Source organism: Peromyscus maniculatus, chromosome 17, assembly GCF_049852395.1.
Source record: "Peromyscus maniculatus bairdii isolate BWxNUB_F1_BW_parent chromosome 17, HU_Pman_BW_mat_3.1, whole genome shotgun sequence".
NCBI classification, from domain to species: Eukaryota; Metazoa; Chordata; class Mammalia; order Rodentia; family Cricetidae; genus Peromyscus; species Peromyscus maniculatus.
The window spans coordinates 38,960,097-38,977,848 of record NC_134868.1 but is presented as its reverse complement, the minus strand read 5'-3'; the positions used below and the strand labels follow the sequence as shown (position 1 = coordinate 38,977,848).

At 46.7% G+C, this 17,752-nt stretch overlaps 1 protein-coding gene across 1 annotated transcript; it reads left to right on the top strand.

The window, feature by feature from the left end:
- Positions 1–1,489: 1,489 nt before the first annotated feature.
- Positions 1,490–11,722, top strand: Mboat4 (membrane bound ghrelin O-acyltransferase MBOAT4). Its single transcript, XM_006973954.3, has 3 exons — positions 1,490–1,732; positions 6,471–6,695; positions 10,759–11,722. The coding sequence occupies exons 1-3, from the start codon at positions 1,614–1,616 to the stop codon at positions 11,720–11,722; spliced, it is 1,308 nt and encodes a 435-aa protein (XP_006974016.1). The 5' UTR covers positions 1,490–1,613.
- The last annotated feature ends 6,030 nt before the right edge of the window (positions 11,723–17,752 follow it).

The window sequence follows — 17,752 nt, the reverse complement described above, 5'->3', positions numbered from 1 at the left end:
CTCATCCAGTCCCAGAGCCTCATCTCTTAATGCCATCACCTTGAGGATTAGGCTTTAAGGAGGAGACACAGACATTCAGAACACAGCATCATGTAACAAAACAGCACCACCCTTCTATTCTGATTATTTTTTAGGCTGAGTTTATTTCTTTTACTGTTGTGGCTGCTTGAAAGAAAATAGCTCCCCAAAGGGAGTGGCACTAGGAGGCGTGGCCTTGTCTTGTTGGAGGAAGTGTGTCACTGTGGAGGCAGGCTTTGAGGTCTCGTCTATGTTCAAGTTACCCCCAGTGAGATAGTCTGCTTCCTGTTGCCTGCAAGATGTAGGACTCTCAGCTCCTTCTCCAGCATCGTGTCTGCCTGCATGCCACCATGTCCCACCATGACGATAATGAACTAAACCTCTGAACTGTAAACCAGCCCCAATTAAATGTGTTTTCTTTATAAGAGTTGCCGTGGTCATGGTGTCTCTTCACAGCAATAGAAACCCTAACTAAGACAGCTGTCTCCACTGGAGCTGAGATCCGTGAGAATAAGACCCTGAATGCTTTCCAATCTTTCTTCAGTACCAGAGTGTCTGTTGCATGGCTGATAACTCCCTCCCCAAATGTGTTGAGCTGGGTGGTGACAGCCTGGCAATGTCCTGGGCTAAGCAGACAGGTCTCCACTAGCTGAGAGATGGCTTCTCACTCTTGTTTGGCTTTGAGGATGTCTCCTCAGCATTACCCATCCCTCAAAGACTCTTTATTTCCTCTCCACACTTTTTTTGTCCTCCAAACCTTAACTTCAATAAATGTTTAATGAATACAAAATAGGTTTGTATCCCTATTCTGTGTGCTGGAAATATTGTAATAAATGAAACCGGGTCCTGCCCCTTGCTGAACTCCCGATTTGCTTATGAAGGGCAGAAAATAAACTAATCAAGAAATATGTACATGAGGCTAGAGAGGTGGCTCAGTGGTTAAAGGCACTCACTGGCTGCTCTTCCAGAGTTCCTGAGTTCAATTCCCAGCAACCACATGGCAGCTCACAACCATCTATAATGAGATATGGTACCCTATTCTGGAGTATGGGCATGCATGCAGATAGAGCATTCATATACATAAATAAATAAATCTTTAAATAAAATAGGTACATGATGTGTGTGTGTGGGGGGGGTATGGTAGAAAGGGCACTGTAAGAGAGGTAGTGGAGAAGAGGAATCTTGTTTTTTGTCTTGTGGATCTGCCTTCCTTTTGTCCTTAGTCCAGGGCTGTTTGTTCACAACAATAGATTTTTTTTCTTTTCATTGACTCAGTGAAGAAAATATATGACAGTGTGACAGATGGAAAGGCAAATAATATGCCATGTTGCCTGCAAGATATACCCTCTGAGAGCGATTTTTCAGTAAACACTGTGAGGCGAGAGAACCCCACAGCGTGAACTGGTTTCCATAGCTCGGCCCCTGTATCAGGAAGCCACTCTTTACACGGCTTATCTCCAGAGCTTCCACTTCATTCTGCTCCCGCAGGCTTTTCTACACCACGTAAAAAGGCCAGGGTGAGCCTGGCTGTGACTTCCCTTGCAGGAGGACACCAGCGAAGAACTCCAGGAAGGACAGTGTGTTCCGGGTCCGTCATGGATTGGCTCCGGCTCTTCTTCCTCCATCCCGTATCGCTTTATCAGGGGGCCGCTTTCCCCTTTGCACTGCTGTTTAATTATCTCTGTGGCATGGATTCCTTTTCCACCCGGGCCAGGTAGGCTGGATGGCTAATGCTGCTTTTCCATCTGGAAGTACAGTAATAGGGTGGAAAGAAAGCACAGTGCTCTGTACATGAGGAGGCCACACATCAACTACTCTCAATGCGTACTTTCTGTATGTGATGCGCTCAGAACCCCTGTCACCAATTATTGGCTGCTTGATAACGATTGTCTATAGATTAGCAGTGGCTCTCAACCTTTCTAATGCTGAGCCCCTTTAATACAATTCTGCATGTTTTGGTGACTCCCAACTCTAAAGTTATTCAGTTGCTATTTCATAACCATAATTTTGCTACTGTTATAAATCATAATGAAGATATCTGATATGCAGGATATCTGATATTTGACCACCAAGGGGGTTGCGATCCAGGGGTTGAGAACCTCTGGATTAGAGTAAGACTGATCAGAAATTAACTTCATGCTTGCCTTGACTCAAAAATGGGTAGATATTGAGATGATACTGGTAGTCCAAAAATGTATACCTCTGTGCTGACCACAGATCCTGGATAGTCTTTAGAAGTCTTAGTTTTATAGGATTTTTCTTACCACAAATTTAAACTGTATGGAAAATATTGTTTGTGTGTTACATCTATAAAAAAGTTTTAAAATTTGCCTTTGGATGTTTTTTTTGTTTCTTTGTTTTTGAGAAATAAGTCAAAACAACTCTTGGTAGATTTATACCTCAGTTTGGTCTAAAATTGGTGTCACTAAAGATCTGATTATATATTTTCTTTATGAAGCTCAGTACTTTAGAAGCACGTTCTGTTTTGAAGAGGGTTTAGTGGAAGATCCTTCCGAAAAGTCAACACTCTATTGCCTAAAGCAACAGACCTCCTAATTTTTCTTATTTAGGAAACTAAGATTTTTATTTAGTGGAGCTGTGCATGTGTGTGGCGTTCGGGGTGGAATCCAGGGCTTTGCACATGCTGAAAATGCACTCTACTGCTAAGCACCCCCTCTTAGAGCTAGTGGATCCTCTTAAGTCAAATCTAGCTATTTTTAATACTAGCAATTACTGGGGTTGACTAAATTAGGTGGTGTGTTAGCCTGTGTTCACAGCTGGTGGATGGCCCTTGCTCTTGTTTCTGGAAGATGACTATGGAGAACAGACTTTCTTTGTTTTTGCCTTTTGGTTTTTGTTTTGTGAGACAGGGCTTCCCTGTGCAGCCCTGGTTGTCCTGGAACTCACTCTATAGACCAGGCTGGCCTCAGACTCAGATATCTGCCGTCCTCCGTCTTCTGAGTGCTGAGATTAAAAGTGTGCACCACCACTACCCAGCTTCAGAGGAGGGGGGCAGTGATAAAGAAGCTTTCTGTATACGGAGACTCACAGGGCAGTAAAGAGAGGTGAACATGAAAATAAAGGTTAACCCCCACGCAGCTACTCTAGGGCTGAGATTGCTCTCTTGACCTGTTGAGGGTTTTTTGTTTATTTTTTAAATTTATTTTATGTGTGTGTGTCTGCGTGTGTATATGTGCACCGTGTGTGTGTGTGTGTGTGTGTGTGTGTGTGTGTATGTGTGTGTGTGTGTGTGCAAGAGCTGATGAAAGTCACGAGAGAGCGTCAGATCCCCTGGAACTGGCGTTGCAGAGGGTTGTGACCCACCCCATATGGGTGCCTGGAATCAAACCCAGGTCCTCTACAGGAGCATAAGCGTGCTTACCCACTTCTCCAGAACTATTTCTCCAGTCCCAAGACTACTGTTGAGTCCTAATTCTCTCGATGAGTCTTTGTGTATGTGAATAAGCTTCCCGAGGCACCCTGTCCTTACCTAAAAAATGCAAAAAAAAAAAAAAAAGCCTGTCTCCTGTCCCTTGCAGCCATGGTCACTTCAGTGTTGGGAATGATGGAACCCAGAGCCTTGCACATGCTATCAAGGGCTCTACCAGAGTCACATCCCTAACCCTCACATTTGTTTACTCATTTGTTTCTGAGATAGGGTCTCACTGTATACCTCAGGCTGGCCTTGAACTCATGGCTGTGTGGTCTCAGCCTCCTCAGTACTGCTCATTACGAGCAGAAGGCCTAGAAACGAAATCAAAAGCACTCAATAAATTATACAACTTACACTGTAGACGCGGGTAGCTTATTTGATGCTTATATGTTCACATGGGAGTCATCCTCATTCAAACTACCACACAGAGCAAGTGAAGGCTTAGGTCATAGTGTTAATTGGGGTGATGTGGGGTGAGTCACCCCAAGCATAAGCTAAAAAAAAAAAAAAAGAAAGCCTAGGAATGGTCTGGTTTATGTAATAGTTTCTCACAGAGTCATCTGCTGGTACCCCAGGAAAGGAACTGTGGTTCACAGGTGTCAGGCCCTGGATCCCCCAGGAAAGGAACTGTGGTTCATAGGTGTCAGGCACTGAACCCACACCCCGTGATGACAGTGTCTCTGGGTGCTGAGTGGTAGAGAAGTACATGCAAGCTTTGTTCACCCACCTCGATGTGCCTGGGCTAGCCCACATTACAGGTGTTCCAACACCTTTCTCCAGCTTTATTAATGAAATAGAAACCTTTCATATAATGCAGAAAGAAAAACCAAGTCCATATAAGATGGACTCTCCCAGACTTTATACATCTTCCTCCTGGAGTAAGGGCTGGGACACATACTGGGGCTAGAAGAATCAAGTCCATGGTAATGTGGATTCTCCCAGACTTTACACATCTTCCTCCTGGAGGCCCCTGAGCAAGGGCTGGGGCACACCCTGTTGCTTTGATGTGGGCACCTTATGTTGCTGAGAAAGACAATGGTGTTTTGTTTCCTGGCTATCGGAAGACTGCTCACCATCACGGAAGACATGCTGACCATGTCACTATTCAGTGGCAATGAACTTTTACACTAGGAAGGCAGTGATACCAAGAAGGAAAACTGGGGAACGGTGGCCAATCAGAAAAGCCATACCAGATGGTATCTTCTTTTTCTTTCAGTCTTTTTGAAGCAAGGCCTCACTATATACCCTAAGGCTAGTCTGGAACTTGCTATAAAGCCCAGGCTGGCCCTAGACTTGGTAATCCTCCTGCCTCAGTCTCTTGAGTGCTGGGATGCCAGGCATGGGACACCATGCCCAGCAAGTCATCTTTAATTTGAGTCAGATCTCCTTTTGGCAGTAGCAAGATAACTGACGTAATTTATGGTTCCTTGGATTATGCAATGAGAAAGGAAGCCATGAACGGCATGAGCTGATGAAGAAAGACTGCCGGGCAGTGGTGAAAGGCAGGTGGGAAGAGAATGAAGAAAGGGAGAATAGGCTGGTTCTCTGCTGGAGAGAAGAAATGAAGATTCTGCCCTGAATGTAGAGTTTTCATTAACTATTAAAACTTAAACAACAACAACAACCAAGCAAACTATGAGCTCCTGAGAACTAAAATCAGTAGTGAGGATGAAGGGCTGACATAAAGATTTGCTGCTTATGTGTTCAAATACTTGTCTGAGAGAGACATTGTGTCTCCTGATGGAGACTGTCGGAGTCCAGCTCCAACCTGCTCCCACCTTTCGAAGGGTTCTTAGGTGGAGGAGAGAGGAATGAGGAAATAGAGATAGAAAGAGACAATAAGAAAGACAGAGACACAGGATAGCTTCCGGAGGGCCCTGGGTCAACACCCAGCCATCCAGAGCTTTATTCAAAAGGGCTTTTTTATAATAATACATCAAGGGGAGAGGCAAAAGACCTCCCCTTGCAAGATCAAAGCACACTGTACAGCCAAGTGTAGACCCTTCCAAACACCTGGTAACCATGCCTGTGGCCAAATCACCCTAATTATGCAGCCCTGCTGGGTAAAGCGAGCTCAGATTCTCTGACCTTGAGTAAGGTCTCACTAGGAAGCCTCTGTGGGCCACCACAGTCTCCTCTCTCCAGCTCTCTGAAATGTGCTGGGTGATGTACACCCTGTGAGGAGGAAAGGGTCTTGGCTTTGGGGGGGGGAACTTGCTAGTTTTTCCACACCCCACACTTGTTCACACTGCTTCTCAGTTAGATCTCGAGAAGTCCCATTGTCAAACTGTCTTAATCACCGTTCTATTGCTGGGAAGAGACACCATGACCAAGGCAAGTCTTATTAAAGAAAGCATTGAATTGGGGGCTTGATTACAGTTTCAGGGAGTTAGTCCATGATCACCATGGCAGGAAACATGGTGGCATGCAGGCAGGCATGGGGTTGAGATCTTAGATCCTGATCCACAGGCAGAGATAGGGGGAGAGGGAAGAAGGGAGGGAAGGATAGAGGGAGGGAGGGAGGGAGGGAGGGGGAGGGAGAAGGAAAGAGAGAGAGAGAGAGAGAGAGAGAGAGAGAGAGAGAGAGAGAGAGAGAGAGACTGACTGGCATGGGCTTTTGAAACCTCAAAACACACCTCCCCCAATAAGTCCCTACCTACTCCAACAAAGCCACGCCTCCTAACCCTTCCCAAACAGTTCCACTAACTGTGAACCAAGCATTCAAACATGTGAGCCCATGGGGCCCATTCTCATTCAAATTACCACAGGCTCTTAGCAGTTATAGCCACTTGTATGATAGGCATGCAAGAGTCACCAGGGTCACCAAGAGAGGAGGCAGGATTTGTCTCTGGAGGCAGGAGTTCACACGGGACCTGGGCTCTCTTTCCTTCAGAATGGAAGAGTCACGGTGGCAACCACGCAGCTCCTTTACATGTTGTGTCAGATCCCTTGGATGATGATGATGGAATCCACTGCCACACTGTCCTAAGTGCCACCTTGGTTGTCTCTTCTCTTTCAGGTACCTCTTTCTCCTGGCTGGCGGAGGTGTCCTGGCGGTGGCTGCCATGGGGCCCTACGCTCTGCTCATCTTCATCCCTGCTCTCTGCACGGTGGCTCTGGTCTCCTCCTGCGGTCCACAGGAAGTCCACAGGCTGACCTTCTTCTTTCAGATGGGCTGGCAGACTCTGTGCCACCTGGGTCTTCACTACACCGAATACTACCTACAAGAGCCTCCACCTGTGCGGTAAAGGCCCCCCCCCCTCCCGTCGGTTTGCTCGTACCGAGCTATTTTAGCGTCTCCCAGGGCTCAACCTCTTTTCCTAGAAAAGGAACCCAGGGCTGGCAATAGCTTTCTTGAAAGGCTGTGTGTGCGGTGTCGGAGATCATCAGTGCAAAATGCAGTTCTGTAACCACGCAGAGTCGCTCCGCGCCGCTGTCCATGCACTCGGTGTCTGGCACTTGCTGTAGCTGTCATCATGCCTGGCAGTGATGACAGTTTGCTCATCTCAGCCTTGGCAGTTTGGGCACAGCCAAATCACAGAGGGCCTGGCTGCCGCTGCCTGCTATCTTTCTTTGGGCTCCCACCCCTTCCATCTCCAAGAAGGCTAGCCACCCAATCTAGAGAGCCACAGAGAACAAAAACCAAGAGCTACTTACAGACTAGAGATGTGCGTCTTGAGCCAGGGGGATTGGCAGGACTGGGAGCCAATCCAGCATCTCTGTCTGTGGTCCTGACACCGAGTGTTCCTGGCACCCCATGGCTGTCAGCTGGCAGAGGTCTGTGTCACTCAGGGCATCCAGGCTATGACAACACCCGGCAGGGTCACCGCCTGATTCGAACCCATTAGCTCACGGAGTTCGCCACTCCCACTACATCTACAGTCCTTTAAAAATGATGGCAAGCCAGACTTGGGCCTGTAACCCCAGCACAAGGAGGGAGAGGCAGGAGGATCAGGAGTTCAAGGTGATCCTCCGTTACATAGCAAGACCAGCCTGGGATGCACAAGACCCCGTCTCAAAAACAACAAACAAATAAACAAGACAATGTTCACCAAGACTTTTCAGACTTGCGGGCTTAAAGAGATGGCTGGGCGGGCGGGCGGGCTGGCGGGCAAGAGGGCTTGCTGTGCAAAATGAGGACCGGAGTTCAAACCTCAAGAACTGGTGGAAAGAGCTAGGTGTGGTTGGGTGTGCACTTGAAACCCCAGCTCTGTGCGTATATTGGGAGAGGCGTGGTGACAGGAGGGTCACTGGAGCTCGATGACAGCCAGCCTCACTCCAGGTTCAGTGGGAGACCCTGTATACCAAGGGAGTAAGGTAGACAGGGATAGAGCAGGACATCCATCCCTTATTCTCCCTTGGCCTCCACGTGTGCATACAACACATACACAGACACACACACACAGACACACATAGATGTAGACACCACACACACACACACAAGATATACATAGATACACACAGATACACACACATAGATATAGACACACATAGATATAGACACCACACACACACACACACACACACACACACAAGATATACATAGATACACACAGACACACACACATAGATACACGCATAGATATACACAGACATACATACTTTACACACACAAGATAGACACAGATAGACACAGAAACATACACACATAGATACACAGATACACACAGACATACACACTTTACACACACACAAGATAGACACAGATACACACAGACACACACACAGACATACACACAGACAGACACACACAGATAGATACACACAGATACAAATACACAGACACACATAGATATAGACACCCCCCCCACAGAGATATACACAGACACAGACATACACGTATACACACATATAAGACACACACACACAGACATACAGATACACACAAACAGACACACAGACACATACACACACACACACACACACACACACACACACAGGTGGGTTAAGTTGGGGGATGGACTGACTTAAGGCTTGCTTCTCTGGGAAGGATTAGATGGCAAGTGGGTGGATGACTGTACAGAATATGATGAATCGGGATTGTACTAGGAAGCCAGGGCCCGGCAGAGGCCGGGAGGGCAAGTTGAACAGGCTCTGAGCGGATGGGAGGAAGGCTGGGGCAGACGCAAATGACGACAGCATGTGCTAGCTAGCCAGAGCTGCTGGAGCCAAGCCCATTGACTGGGTGATACACACAGCAGAACTATAGCCCTCCACAGCTCGGGGGGCCGGAAGTGCAAGGATGGTGTGCAGGCACAGGGTCTGCATCTGAGCCTTCTCACCTTGGCTCATAGATGGCCGCCTTCTCCTGGGTTGTCAATGGTCATCGTGAGCGTGTGTCCCCATGTCCGATCACACACGTGTGACTGTGTGTGTCCGAATCCTTTAGTCACGTTGGATGAGTGTGATGAGTCTGCCCGTGTGATATCACTTTAACCTCTCCTTTAAAGACTGTCTCTAAGTACGCTCACACCGAGTCACCAGGGGTGGAACTTCGGGATGTGAATTTGGGGACACAGCCTGTAATAGTAGAAGAGGAGTTGGCATTTGGAGGGTACCCTGTGGTTGGTTGTTTTGCTCTTTTGGCTCTTTGTTCTTTGGGGAGGGCGCCCTTGGAGTCCTCCCCTTCTCTGGCTCCTTCTTCCTCTCCTCCCAGAATTCTCCTTCTATAGATCCTCTCTGCCTGCCAGCCCCGCCTATCTCTCTCTCCTGCCTCGCTATTGGCCGTTCAGTTCTTTATTAGACCATCAGGTGTTTTAGACAGGCACAGTAACACAGCTTCACAGAGTTAAACCAATGCAACATAAGTAAAAGTAACACACCTTCAAATCAATTTCTCCCACAGGACCCTGATCTCAGGGGTAGTCAGGCAGGAGGCTCTGATGTCCTCAAGTCAGGTGCCCAGATGGACACAGTCACGCCTGGGGACAGCTCTTGACTATGCAGTGTGTCACTGGCTATCCTCAGCAATCTCATCAGCAGGATCTCTGATGGTGTCCTGGTGAAAGTTCAGAGGCAGCTGCTCGTGAGCCACCGATCACCCTGATGCATTTTCCAGTGCACATCCCCTGTCACCAGAATATTACAGCCAGGACATGGCTTAGAATTAAAAACTTCAACTTCCTGTAATCTTTTCACTACGAATTCTTGCTTCTTTTGTATCAGATGTCTTCCATGTCTCCAGTCTTAAATTTCTTTTTATTGATTTTCTTTTTTTATATATGGAATGTTCTAGAACTTACTATATAGTACAGACAAGCCTCCAGTTTACTATCCTCCTGCCTCAGACGCTTGAGTGTGGAAATTATAGGTGTGAATCACCATACTGGCTCTGACCCTAATATTTACAAGTCATTCTTTTTTTTAGGATTATTTTATTAATTTATAATTTATTTATTGCACATGACACAGCACTCCTGTGGGGATTAGAAGGCAATTTTTTTTTCTTTTTCTTTTTTTGGAGACATGATTTTTCTGTAGCCTTGGCTATTCTAGAACTCCCTCTGTAGAACAGGCTGGCCTCGAACTCACAGAAATCCGTATGCCTCTATCACCTGAGTGCTGGGATTAAAGGCGTGTGTCACTACTACCCGGCTCAGAAGGCAACTTTTGGGAGCCAATTTTCTTCTTTTTTTAGTCCTGGGGATTGAACTCAGGATATCAACCTCAAGTGCCTTAATCCACTGAGCCATCTTCCAGCCCTTTTAAAGCCATTCCAAAATAGTATAACCAGGAGGTGGAGAGATGGTTCAATGGTTAAGAGCACTGGCTGCTCTTGCAGAAGACCCAGGTTCAATTCCCAGCAGCCACATGATAGCTCACAACCTTCCAAAACTCCAGTTCCAGGGGAGCTGATGTTCCCTTCTGGAATCCTCAGGTATGTATGTAAGTATTACCCAAACTTACATGCAGGCAACACACCCATACATATAAAAATAAAAATTTTAAATATGTGTATAAATTAGCCAGCCAGATACGGTGGCACAATGCTTTTAATCCAGCATTCAGAAGGCAGTCAGGAGTAGCCCCGTGAGATCTAGTTCAGCCAGGGCTACAAGTGAAACCCTGTCTCAAAACAATTATCATCAATGTTTTCCCACAGTATTCCTCATCATTCTTTTTTTCATTTCTATCCAATGATTAGGGTTTTTGCCCTGGAATAATGTGTGGTTCTGAAATATAACCTGAAATAACAAAGAGTTCTTTGTGGAATATGGTTTGCTATGAGATCTGTGGGCAGGTCGGGACAGCAACGAGAGAATAAATCCGGCATGGCTTCACATATGTATTTATTTAATCTCTTTCAGATTCTACATTGCTCTTTCTTCTCTCATGCTCTTGACCCAGAGGGTCACGTCGCTCTCACTGGACATTCGTGAGGGGAAAGTGGAGGCAGCGTCTGGCAGCATCAGGAACAGAAGTTCTTTGTCTGAGTGCCTGAGCGAGACTCTACCCTATTTCAGCTACTTGCTCTTTTTCCCTGCCCTCCTGGGAGGCCCCCTGTGTTCTTTTCAGAGATTTCAGGCTTGTGTTGAAAGACCAAGCTCTTCGTATCCCAGTATCTCATTCTGGGCTCTGACCTGGAGGGGCGTGCAGATTGCGGGTCTGGAATGCCTCAGGGTGGTGCTGAGGAGGGCGGTGAGCGCCGGAGCCGGGCTGGAAGAGTGTCAGCAGCTGGAGTGCATCTACGTCATGTGGTCCACAGCTGGGCTCTTCAAACTCACCTACTACACCCACTGGATCCTGGACGACTCTCTCCTCCATGCGGCGGGCTTTGGGTCTGAGGCTGGCCAGAGGTCTGGGGAGGAGGGGTACATCCCCGACGTGGACATGTGGACCCTGGAAACGACCCACAGGATCTCCCTGTTCGCGAGGCAGTGGAACCGGAGCACGGCCCGGTGGCTCCGGCGGCTGGTCTTCCAGAACAGCCGGCGCTGGCCGGTGCTGCAGACTTTTGCTTTCTCCGCCTGGTGGCACGGGCTCCACCCGGGGCAGGTGTTTGGCTTCCTGTGCTGGTCTGTCATGGTGGAAGCCGATTACCTGATTCACGCTTTTGCCAATGTCTCCATCAGCTCCTGGCCCCTGCGGCTGCTCTATAGAGCCCTCACCTGGGCCCAGACCCAGCTCATCATTGCCTATGTCATGCTGGCGGTGGAGGGCCGGAGCCTTTCCTCTCTAGGCCGGCTGTGTTGTTCTTACAACAGTATCTTCCCCGGGGTGTACTGTGTTTTGCTTTTTCTATTAGCAAAGAGAAAACAGAAATGTAACTGAAATCCCCTCCCCCCCCTCCCGGTCTTTCATCTCATCCAGCCATGAAACCGAGCTTAGGAAATGCCAGAGGATGCGTTGATGATTAAAGTATTTCAGCTTTTTTTTTCACGGCGGGCGGTGGTGGCGCACGCCTTTAATCCCAGCACTCGGGAGGCAGAGCCAGGCAGATCTCTGTGAGTTCGAGGCCAGCCTGGTCTCCAATGCAAGATCCAGGAAAGGTGCACAGCTACACAGAGAAACCCTGTTTTGGAAAAACCAAAATAATAATAATAATGATAATAATTAATAATAAAAATTAAAATAAAAAAAGTTTTTAAGTATTGGTTGGATAAACCTGATGCCTGGCCACAGAGATGTGCTGGCCTACTGTGGTAGTTTGAATAAGAATGGCTTCCACAGGTTCCTATTTAAATGTTTAGGGAGTGGCACTATTTGAAAGGATTTGGGGGTGTGGTCTTGTTGGAGGAAGTGTATCACTGGGGGGTGGGCTTTGAGGGTTCAAAAGCCCAGGCTGGCTTAAGCTCTGCTGCCTGCCTGTGGATCAGGATGTAGAATTCTCAGCTCCTTCTCCATCACCATGCATGCCATCATGCTCCCTGTCGTGGTGATAATGGACTGAACCTCTGAACTATAAGCCAGCCCCAATAAAATGTTTTCCTTTAGAAGAGGTGTCGTGGTCATGGTGTCTCTTCACAGCGATAGAGCAGTGACTAAAACACCTACATTTAACAAGCTATTCTGTTGCTGCTGGGTTAAAAGCAGAGAAGCACATGGACTTACTTTTCTAGATGTGGAAGAGACATTTAAGTGAAGATATGCTGGGTGGTGGTGGTGCACGCCTTTAATCCCAGCACTTGGGAGGCAGAGGCAGGAGGATCTCTGTGAGTTCGAGGTCAGCCTGGTCTACAAAAGGAGTTCCAGGACAGCCAGGACTACATAGAGAAACCCTGTCTGGTGTGTGTGTGTGTGTGTGTGTGTGTGTGTGTGTGTGTGTGTGCGTGACAAATCAAAACCAAAACAAACAAAACACATAAGTGGTATTTGGAGGGCATATTGAGTGTTTGCCCAGCATGTGTGAGGTCCTAGGTTCAATCCTCACCACCACATTAAAAAAACAAAAACAACCCCCACCAACACACACAACCCCCCTCCTCCCAAAAAAAAACCTAGATAAAGCCTCCAAGTACTGTGAACCACATGAAGATGTTATACACATGGAGATTTAAATGTCCAGGGTCCAGTGGGCCCTGTAGACTCCGGAATGTGGATTATAGTAATCTGGCATGAACTGACTTTTCATTGCTATATAATGAAATGTTAGAGACATGATAACTTAGGAAGAAAAGGAGGTTTATTTAGATGTCAGGTTTAGAGGCTCAAAGTCTAAAACTGGTTGGTCCTATTGGTTCAGCTTCTGTTGAGGCCCTCATCGTGGATTGTGGTATTGTATTCCCCCAAATATTATGCATGCTAATAAACTTATCTGGGGTCAGAGACAGAGCAGCCACAATATTAAACATAAAGGATAGGCAGTGGTAGCACATGCCTTTAATCCTAGTATTCCAGAGGCAGAAATCCATGTGTTCAAGGATACAGCCAAGCATGGTAACTCACGCCTTTAATCCCAGGGAGTGGTGGTAGAAAGCAGAAAGGTATATAAGGCGTGAGGACCAGAAACTAGAAGCATTTGGCTGGTTAAGCATTTGGCTGGTTAGGCATTTGGCTGGTTAGGCATTTGGCTGGTTAAGCTTTCAGGCTTTGGAGCAGCAGTTCAGTTGAGAGCCATTGGGATGAGGATACAGAAGCTTCCAGTCTGAGGAAACACGACCAGCTGAGAAGTTGGCCAGGTGAGGTTAGCTGTGGCTTGTTCTGTCTCTCTGATCTACCAGCATTGACCCCAATAACTGGCCTTGGGTTTGATTTTATTAATAAGAACTTTTAGGATTCATGCTACAGTGGATGCCATCACCTCACAGCAGAAGCCAGAGTAGAGACAACGGCTCCCATCTCAAACATTAAACCAGAGAGCTCTCAGGACCAGGATTAGCTTTTCCTAACAATCCTCTTGGGAAACATACTAAGGAGTCCCCTGAGAATTACCTTCAGCTCTTTGGGGGACATGACCATCTCTTAAAGGTTTTGCTGTCTGTCAACACTGCCACCCTGGGGACCAGGCCTCTAATACATGTACCTCTAGGAAACACTCAACCCTAGTAATCCAGGCAAGGTGGCATATGACTGGAATCCCAGTATTCAGGAATCTTCTGCAAGGAAACCCCAAGTCTGAGGTGGGAGGGCTCCACATAGTGAGGCCCTACCTCAACCAAACAAATACTCAAATCAGCCAGCAAACAAAGAGACTATCAGACACAAAGTGAAAACGACAATACTCAACCGTGTCATCATATTATTCTGTCCCATGAACTCATCCGTAGCCATAGGCTTGACACATTTAGTCTATGCGGCCATTCAAATTATGAAAATATCTCTTACATCCTAAGAGACTGGAAAGTTTGCTGGACCTCACGGCTGAGTTAATAACACACCTTGAGGTCACTGAAGACTTAAATTGGCTATCCTACTGTTTACTCAGACTGCTGGCTTCACCTGCCTTTAAGAGGACAATGTAGCAACTGACCTTATTTGCCTTGGACTTCCCATGTAACCAGCTTTTACAACCTAAGCTAAACAGTAGTTGTAATCTTTAATTATAGACCTTTCCATGCCCTTGATCCAGATAATGCTTGTGTATTATTTGCTGAAAGCAGCTGTCTTAGTTAGGGTTTCTATTGCTGTGAAAGACACCATGACCACAGCAACTCACATAAAGGGAACATTTAATTGGGGCTGGCTTACAGGTTCAGAGGTTTAGTCCATTATCACCATGGTGGAAAACATGGAGGCATGCAGGCAGACATGGTGCTGGAGAAGGAGCTGAGAGTCCTACACCTAGATCTTCAGGCAGCAGGAAGAGAGAGTGACACTGGGCCTAGCTTGAGCTTCTGAAATCTCAGAATCCATCCCCAGTGTCATGTATCCTTCAACAAGGCCACACCTACTCCAACACAGCCACACCTCCTAAGAGTGTCACTCCCTATGGGCCTATGGGAACATTTTATTCAAACCACCATAGCAGCAAATACAGAAGTTGAAAGAATAAAATCAACCATAAAGGTTAAAAGCATCCATTTATTTTTATTTTTATTTTTATTTTTATTTTTTGTTTTTTGAGACAGGGTTTCTCTGTGTAGCTTTGCACCTTTCCTGGAACTCGCTTTGGAGACCAGGCTGGCCTCGAACTCACAGAGATCCGCCTGCCTCTGCCTCCCGAGTGCTGGGATTAAAGGCGTGCGCCACCACCGCCCGGCAAAAGCATCCATTTATTGGTTGACAATAATGTTTGATATCTGGGTCAGTTGGGTCACTTGGGGCCAGTGACTTAATCCCTTGTAAAACTCTGCTAAAGATGTCTGCAAATTGTCCCATTTGTTCCCCATGTGTGAAGCTCTTCGTCAGGGACAGGCACACAGACAAAACAGACAGACACACAGGGCAGGCACAGACACAGACTCACGGAGCAGACAGACAGAGGACAAAAGACAGAGCATGAAGCTGGTTATCCAAATCTGGCCTGAGAAGGGGCAGTGCTTTTCTTTCTTTCTCCAACGAGACACCAATGCATTATTGGTAACATGCAGCCAATCACTAATGTGTTTAACCCATGCAGGACTAAACTTGGAAATTTGGATTTTTAAAAAAATAGAAATAGTGATTGGTACACAGACATTTTTGTTTGAATGTTTCTCTTAGCATGTACTAGAATGAATTATCACTGGTAAACTGGATGTGATGATGACTTATTCTTAGGAGACTAAGCGAAAAACCAACCCGTGTTGATTAGTGTGCCAGCTCAAGTCCAAGCAGAGTCATCTGGAAGAAGGACCCTCAACTGAGGAGCTGTCTCCATCAGACTGGATGGAGTGTGGGCATGTCTGTGGGGCATTTTCTTGACTGAAGATTGATGTGGGAGGGCAAGTGGTCCTGGGCTGTAGGAACAAGCAGTCTGGCGAAGCCATGGACACTAAGTCCGTACGCAGCACTCTTCCATGGGCTCTGCTGCAGCTCCTGCCTCCATGTTCCTGCCTTGAGTGCTGACCTCAGCTTCCCTCAGTGATGGGCTTAAGGTAAGGTGAAATAAACCCTTTTCTCCCCAAGTTGGTTTTGGGAAGTCTTTTTTTTTTTTTTTTTTTTTTTATCACACCACAGAAATCAAACTAGATCACCACCTAACATTTGGTAACTACTTACATAGTTGTCGAAACCAAAACTGACTAAACGTAACAAAGGAAGAGGTGGGCTGCAGGAGGCAAACACAGTCTCTGGAGAACTGTAAGGCAGCTGTCCTTCCTTTCCCTGGCTCCTTAATAAACCAATCTTTATGTTTCACACCCACCCACACAGGGTATCAGAACCTCCAACTCATCCAGGAAGCAACACTACATCTGTGGGCATCTGGACCATACACAATTACTCTTTTCCTTTAAAAAACAAAACATGTATTTGTGTGTGTGTGTGTGTGTGTGTGTGTGTTGTGGAATATTATTTGAAGGGGTGTTCCTTTTATGTTGCATTTGTTTAACTCTGTGAAGCTGTGTTACTGTGCCTGTTTAAAACACCTCATGGTCTAATAAAGAACTGATCAATAGCAAGGCAGGAGAAAGGACAGGCGTGTCTGGCAGGCAGAGAGAATATATAGGAGGAGAAATCTAGTACGAGGAGAGATCTAGGAGCCAGAGAAGGAGGAGGACGTCAGGGGCCAGCCACCCAGCTACACAGCAAGCCACGGAGTAAGAGTAAGATTTATGGAAGAGAACAGGAAAAGCCCAGAGGCAAAAGGTAGACCGGCTAAGCTAAGAAAAGCTGGCAAGCAACAAGCCAAGCTAAAGCCAGGCATTCATAAGTAATAATAAGCCTCCGTGTGTGTGAATTTGTTTGGGAGCTGGGTGGTGGGTCCCCCAAAAGAGCCAAAACAACTACAGGCGTATGTGTGAGCATTGGGTATCTTCCTCAATTGCTCTCTACCATATTTTTTTTGAGACATGGTCCTTAGTAAACCTTGAATTCAGGGATTCAGCTAGATTGGCTGGCCAGCAAGATCAGGGACCCACCTGCCTCTACCTTCTCAGTGCTCCTATGCCTTGATTTTATGTGGGAGCCGGGGATTAAACTCAGGTCCCAATGCTCGTATAGCAAGCATCTGACCTACCGAGTTATCTCTCCAGTCTGACTTGTCTTTAAGTCCGTGTTAAGTCAGCTCACTGTTTCTTTACACTCTGTGACTGTTTTGAGAAATCATCTCACTATGCAGCCTGGTCTAGACTCAAACCACGATCCTCCTGCTTCTATCTTCTGAGATCACATCACCATGTCCAGTTTACCAGTGATAACTCACTCTAGTACATAATAAAAGAAACACACACTTGTTCAAATAAAAATGTCTCTGGACCAACTAAAAAAATCTGCTTACCTGGGATGACTTCCACCACAAAGGCATGGTACAGGGGCTGGCTGTAGTTCAGGGGTAGAGCACATGGTTAATACATGCAAGGCCCTGGATTCAGTCTCCAACACACACACACACACACACACACACACACACACACAGAGGTTGGGGGTGGAGAGAGGGCGCGTGAGTTAGTTATAGGTCATCTAATTCACGTGAGGCAAGGAGACAAATCTTAGCACTGAGAGCATCCCCATCCACCAATGAGGGCCCTGATGAGCAGAGGTGGCATGGATCTGTATGTAGTCTTACCCACAGCAGTTTTTTTATACTTCCCATACTTTCTCTCAGTAGTCAACAGTCCAGAAGAGTCAAGTGGACATAGGATTTCCCTGAGTCAGAGGTGGTCAAGAGCAAACGACTGATGGCCAGGGAAGGTTAAAGGATCTACGAACATGTCATTATAATGACCATCCTTCGGCTAACTCAGAGAAGCAGTGTGGGGTAGGGGACATGTTATGTGGCAA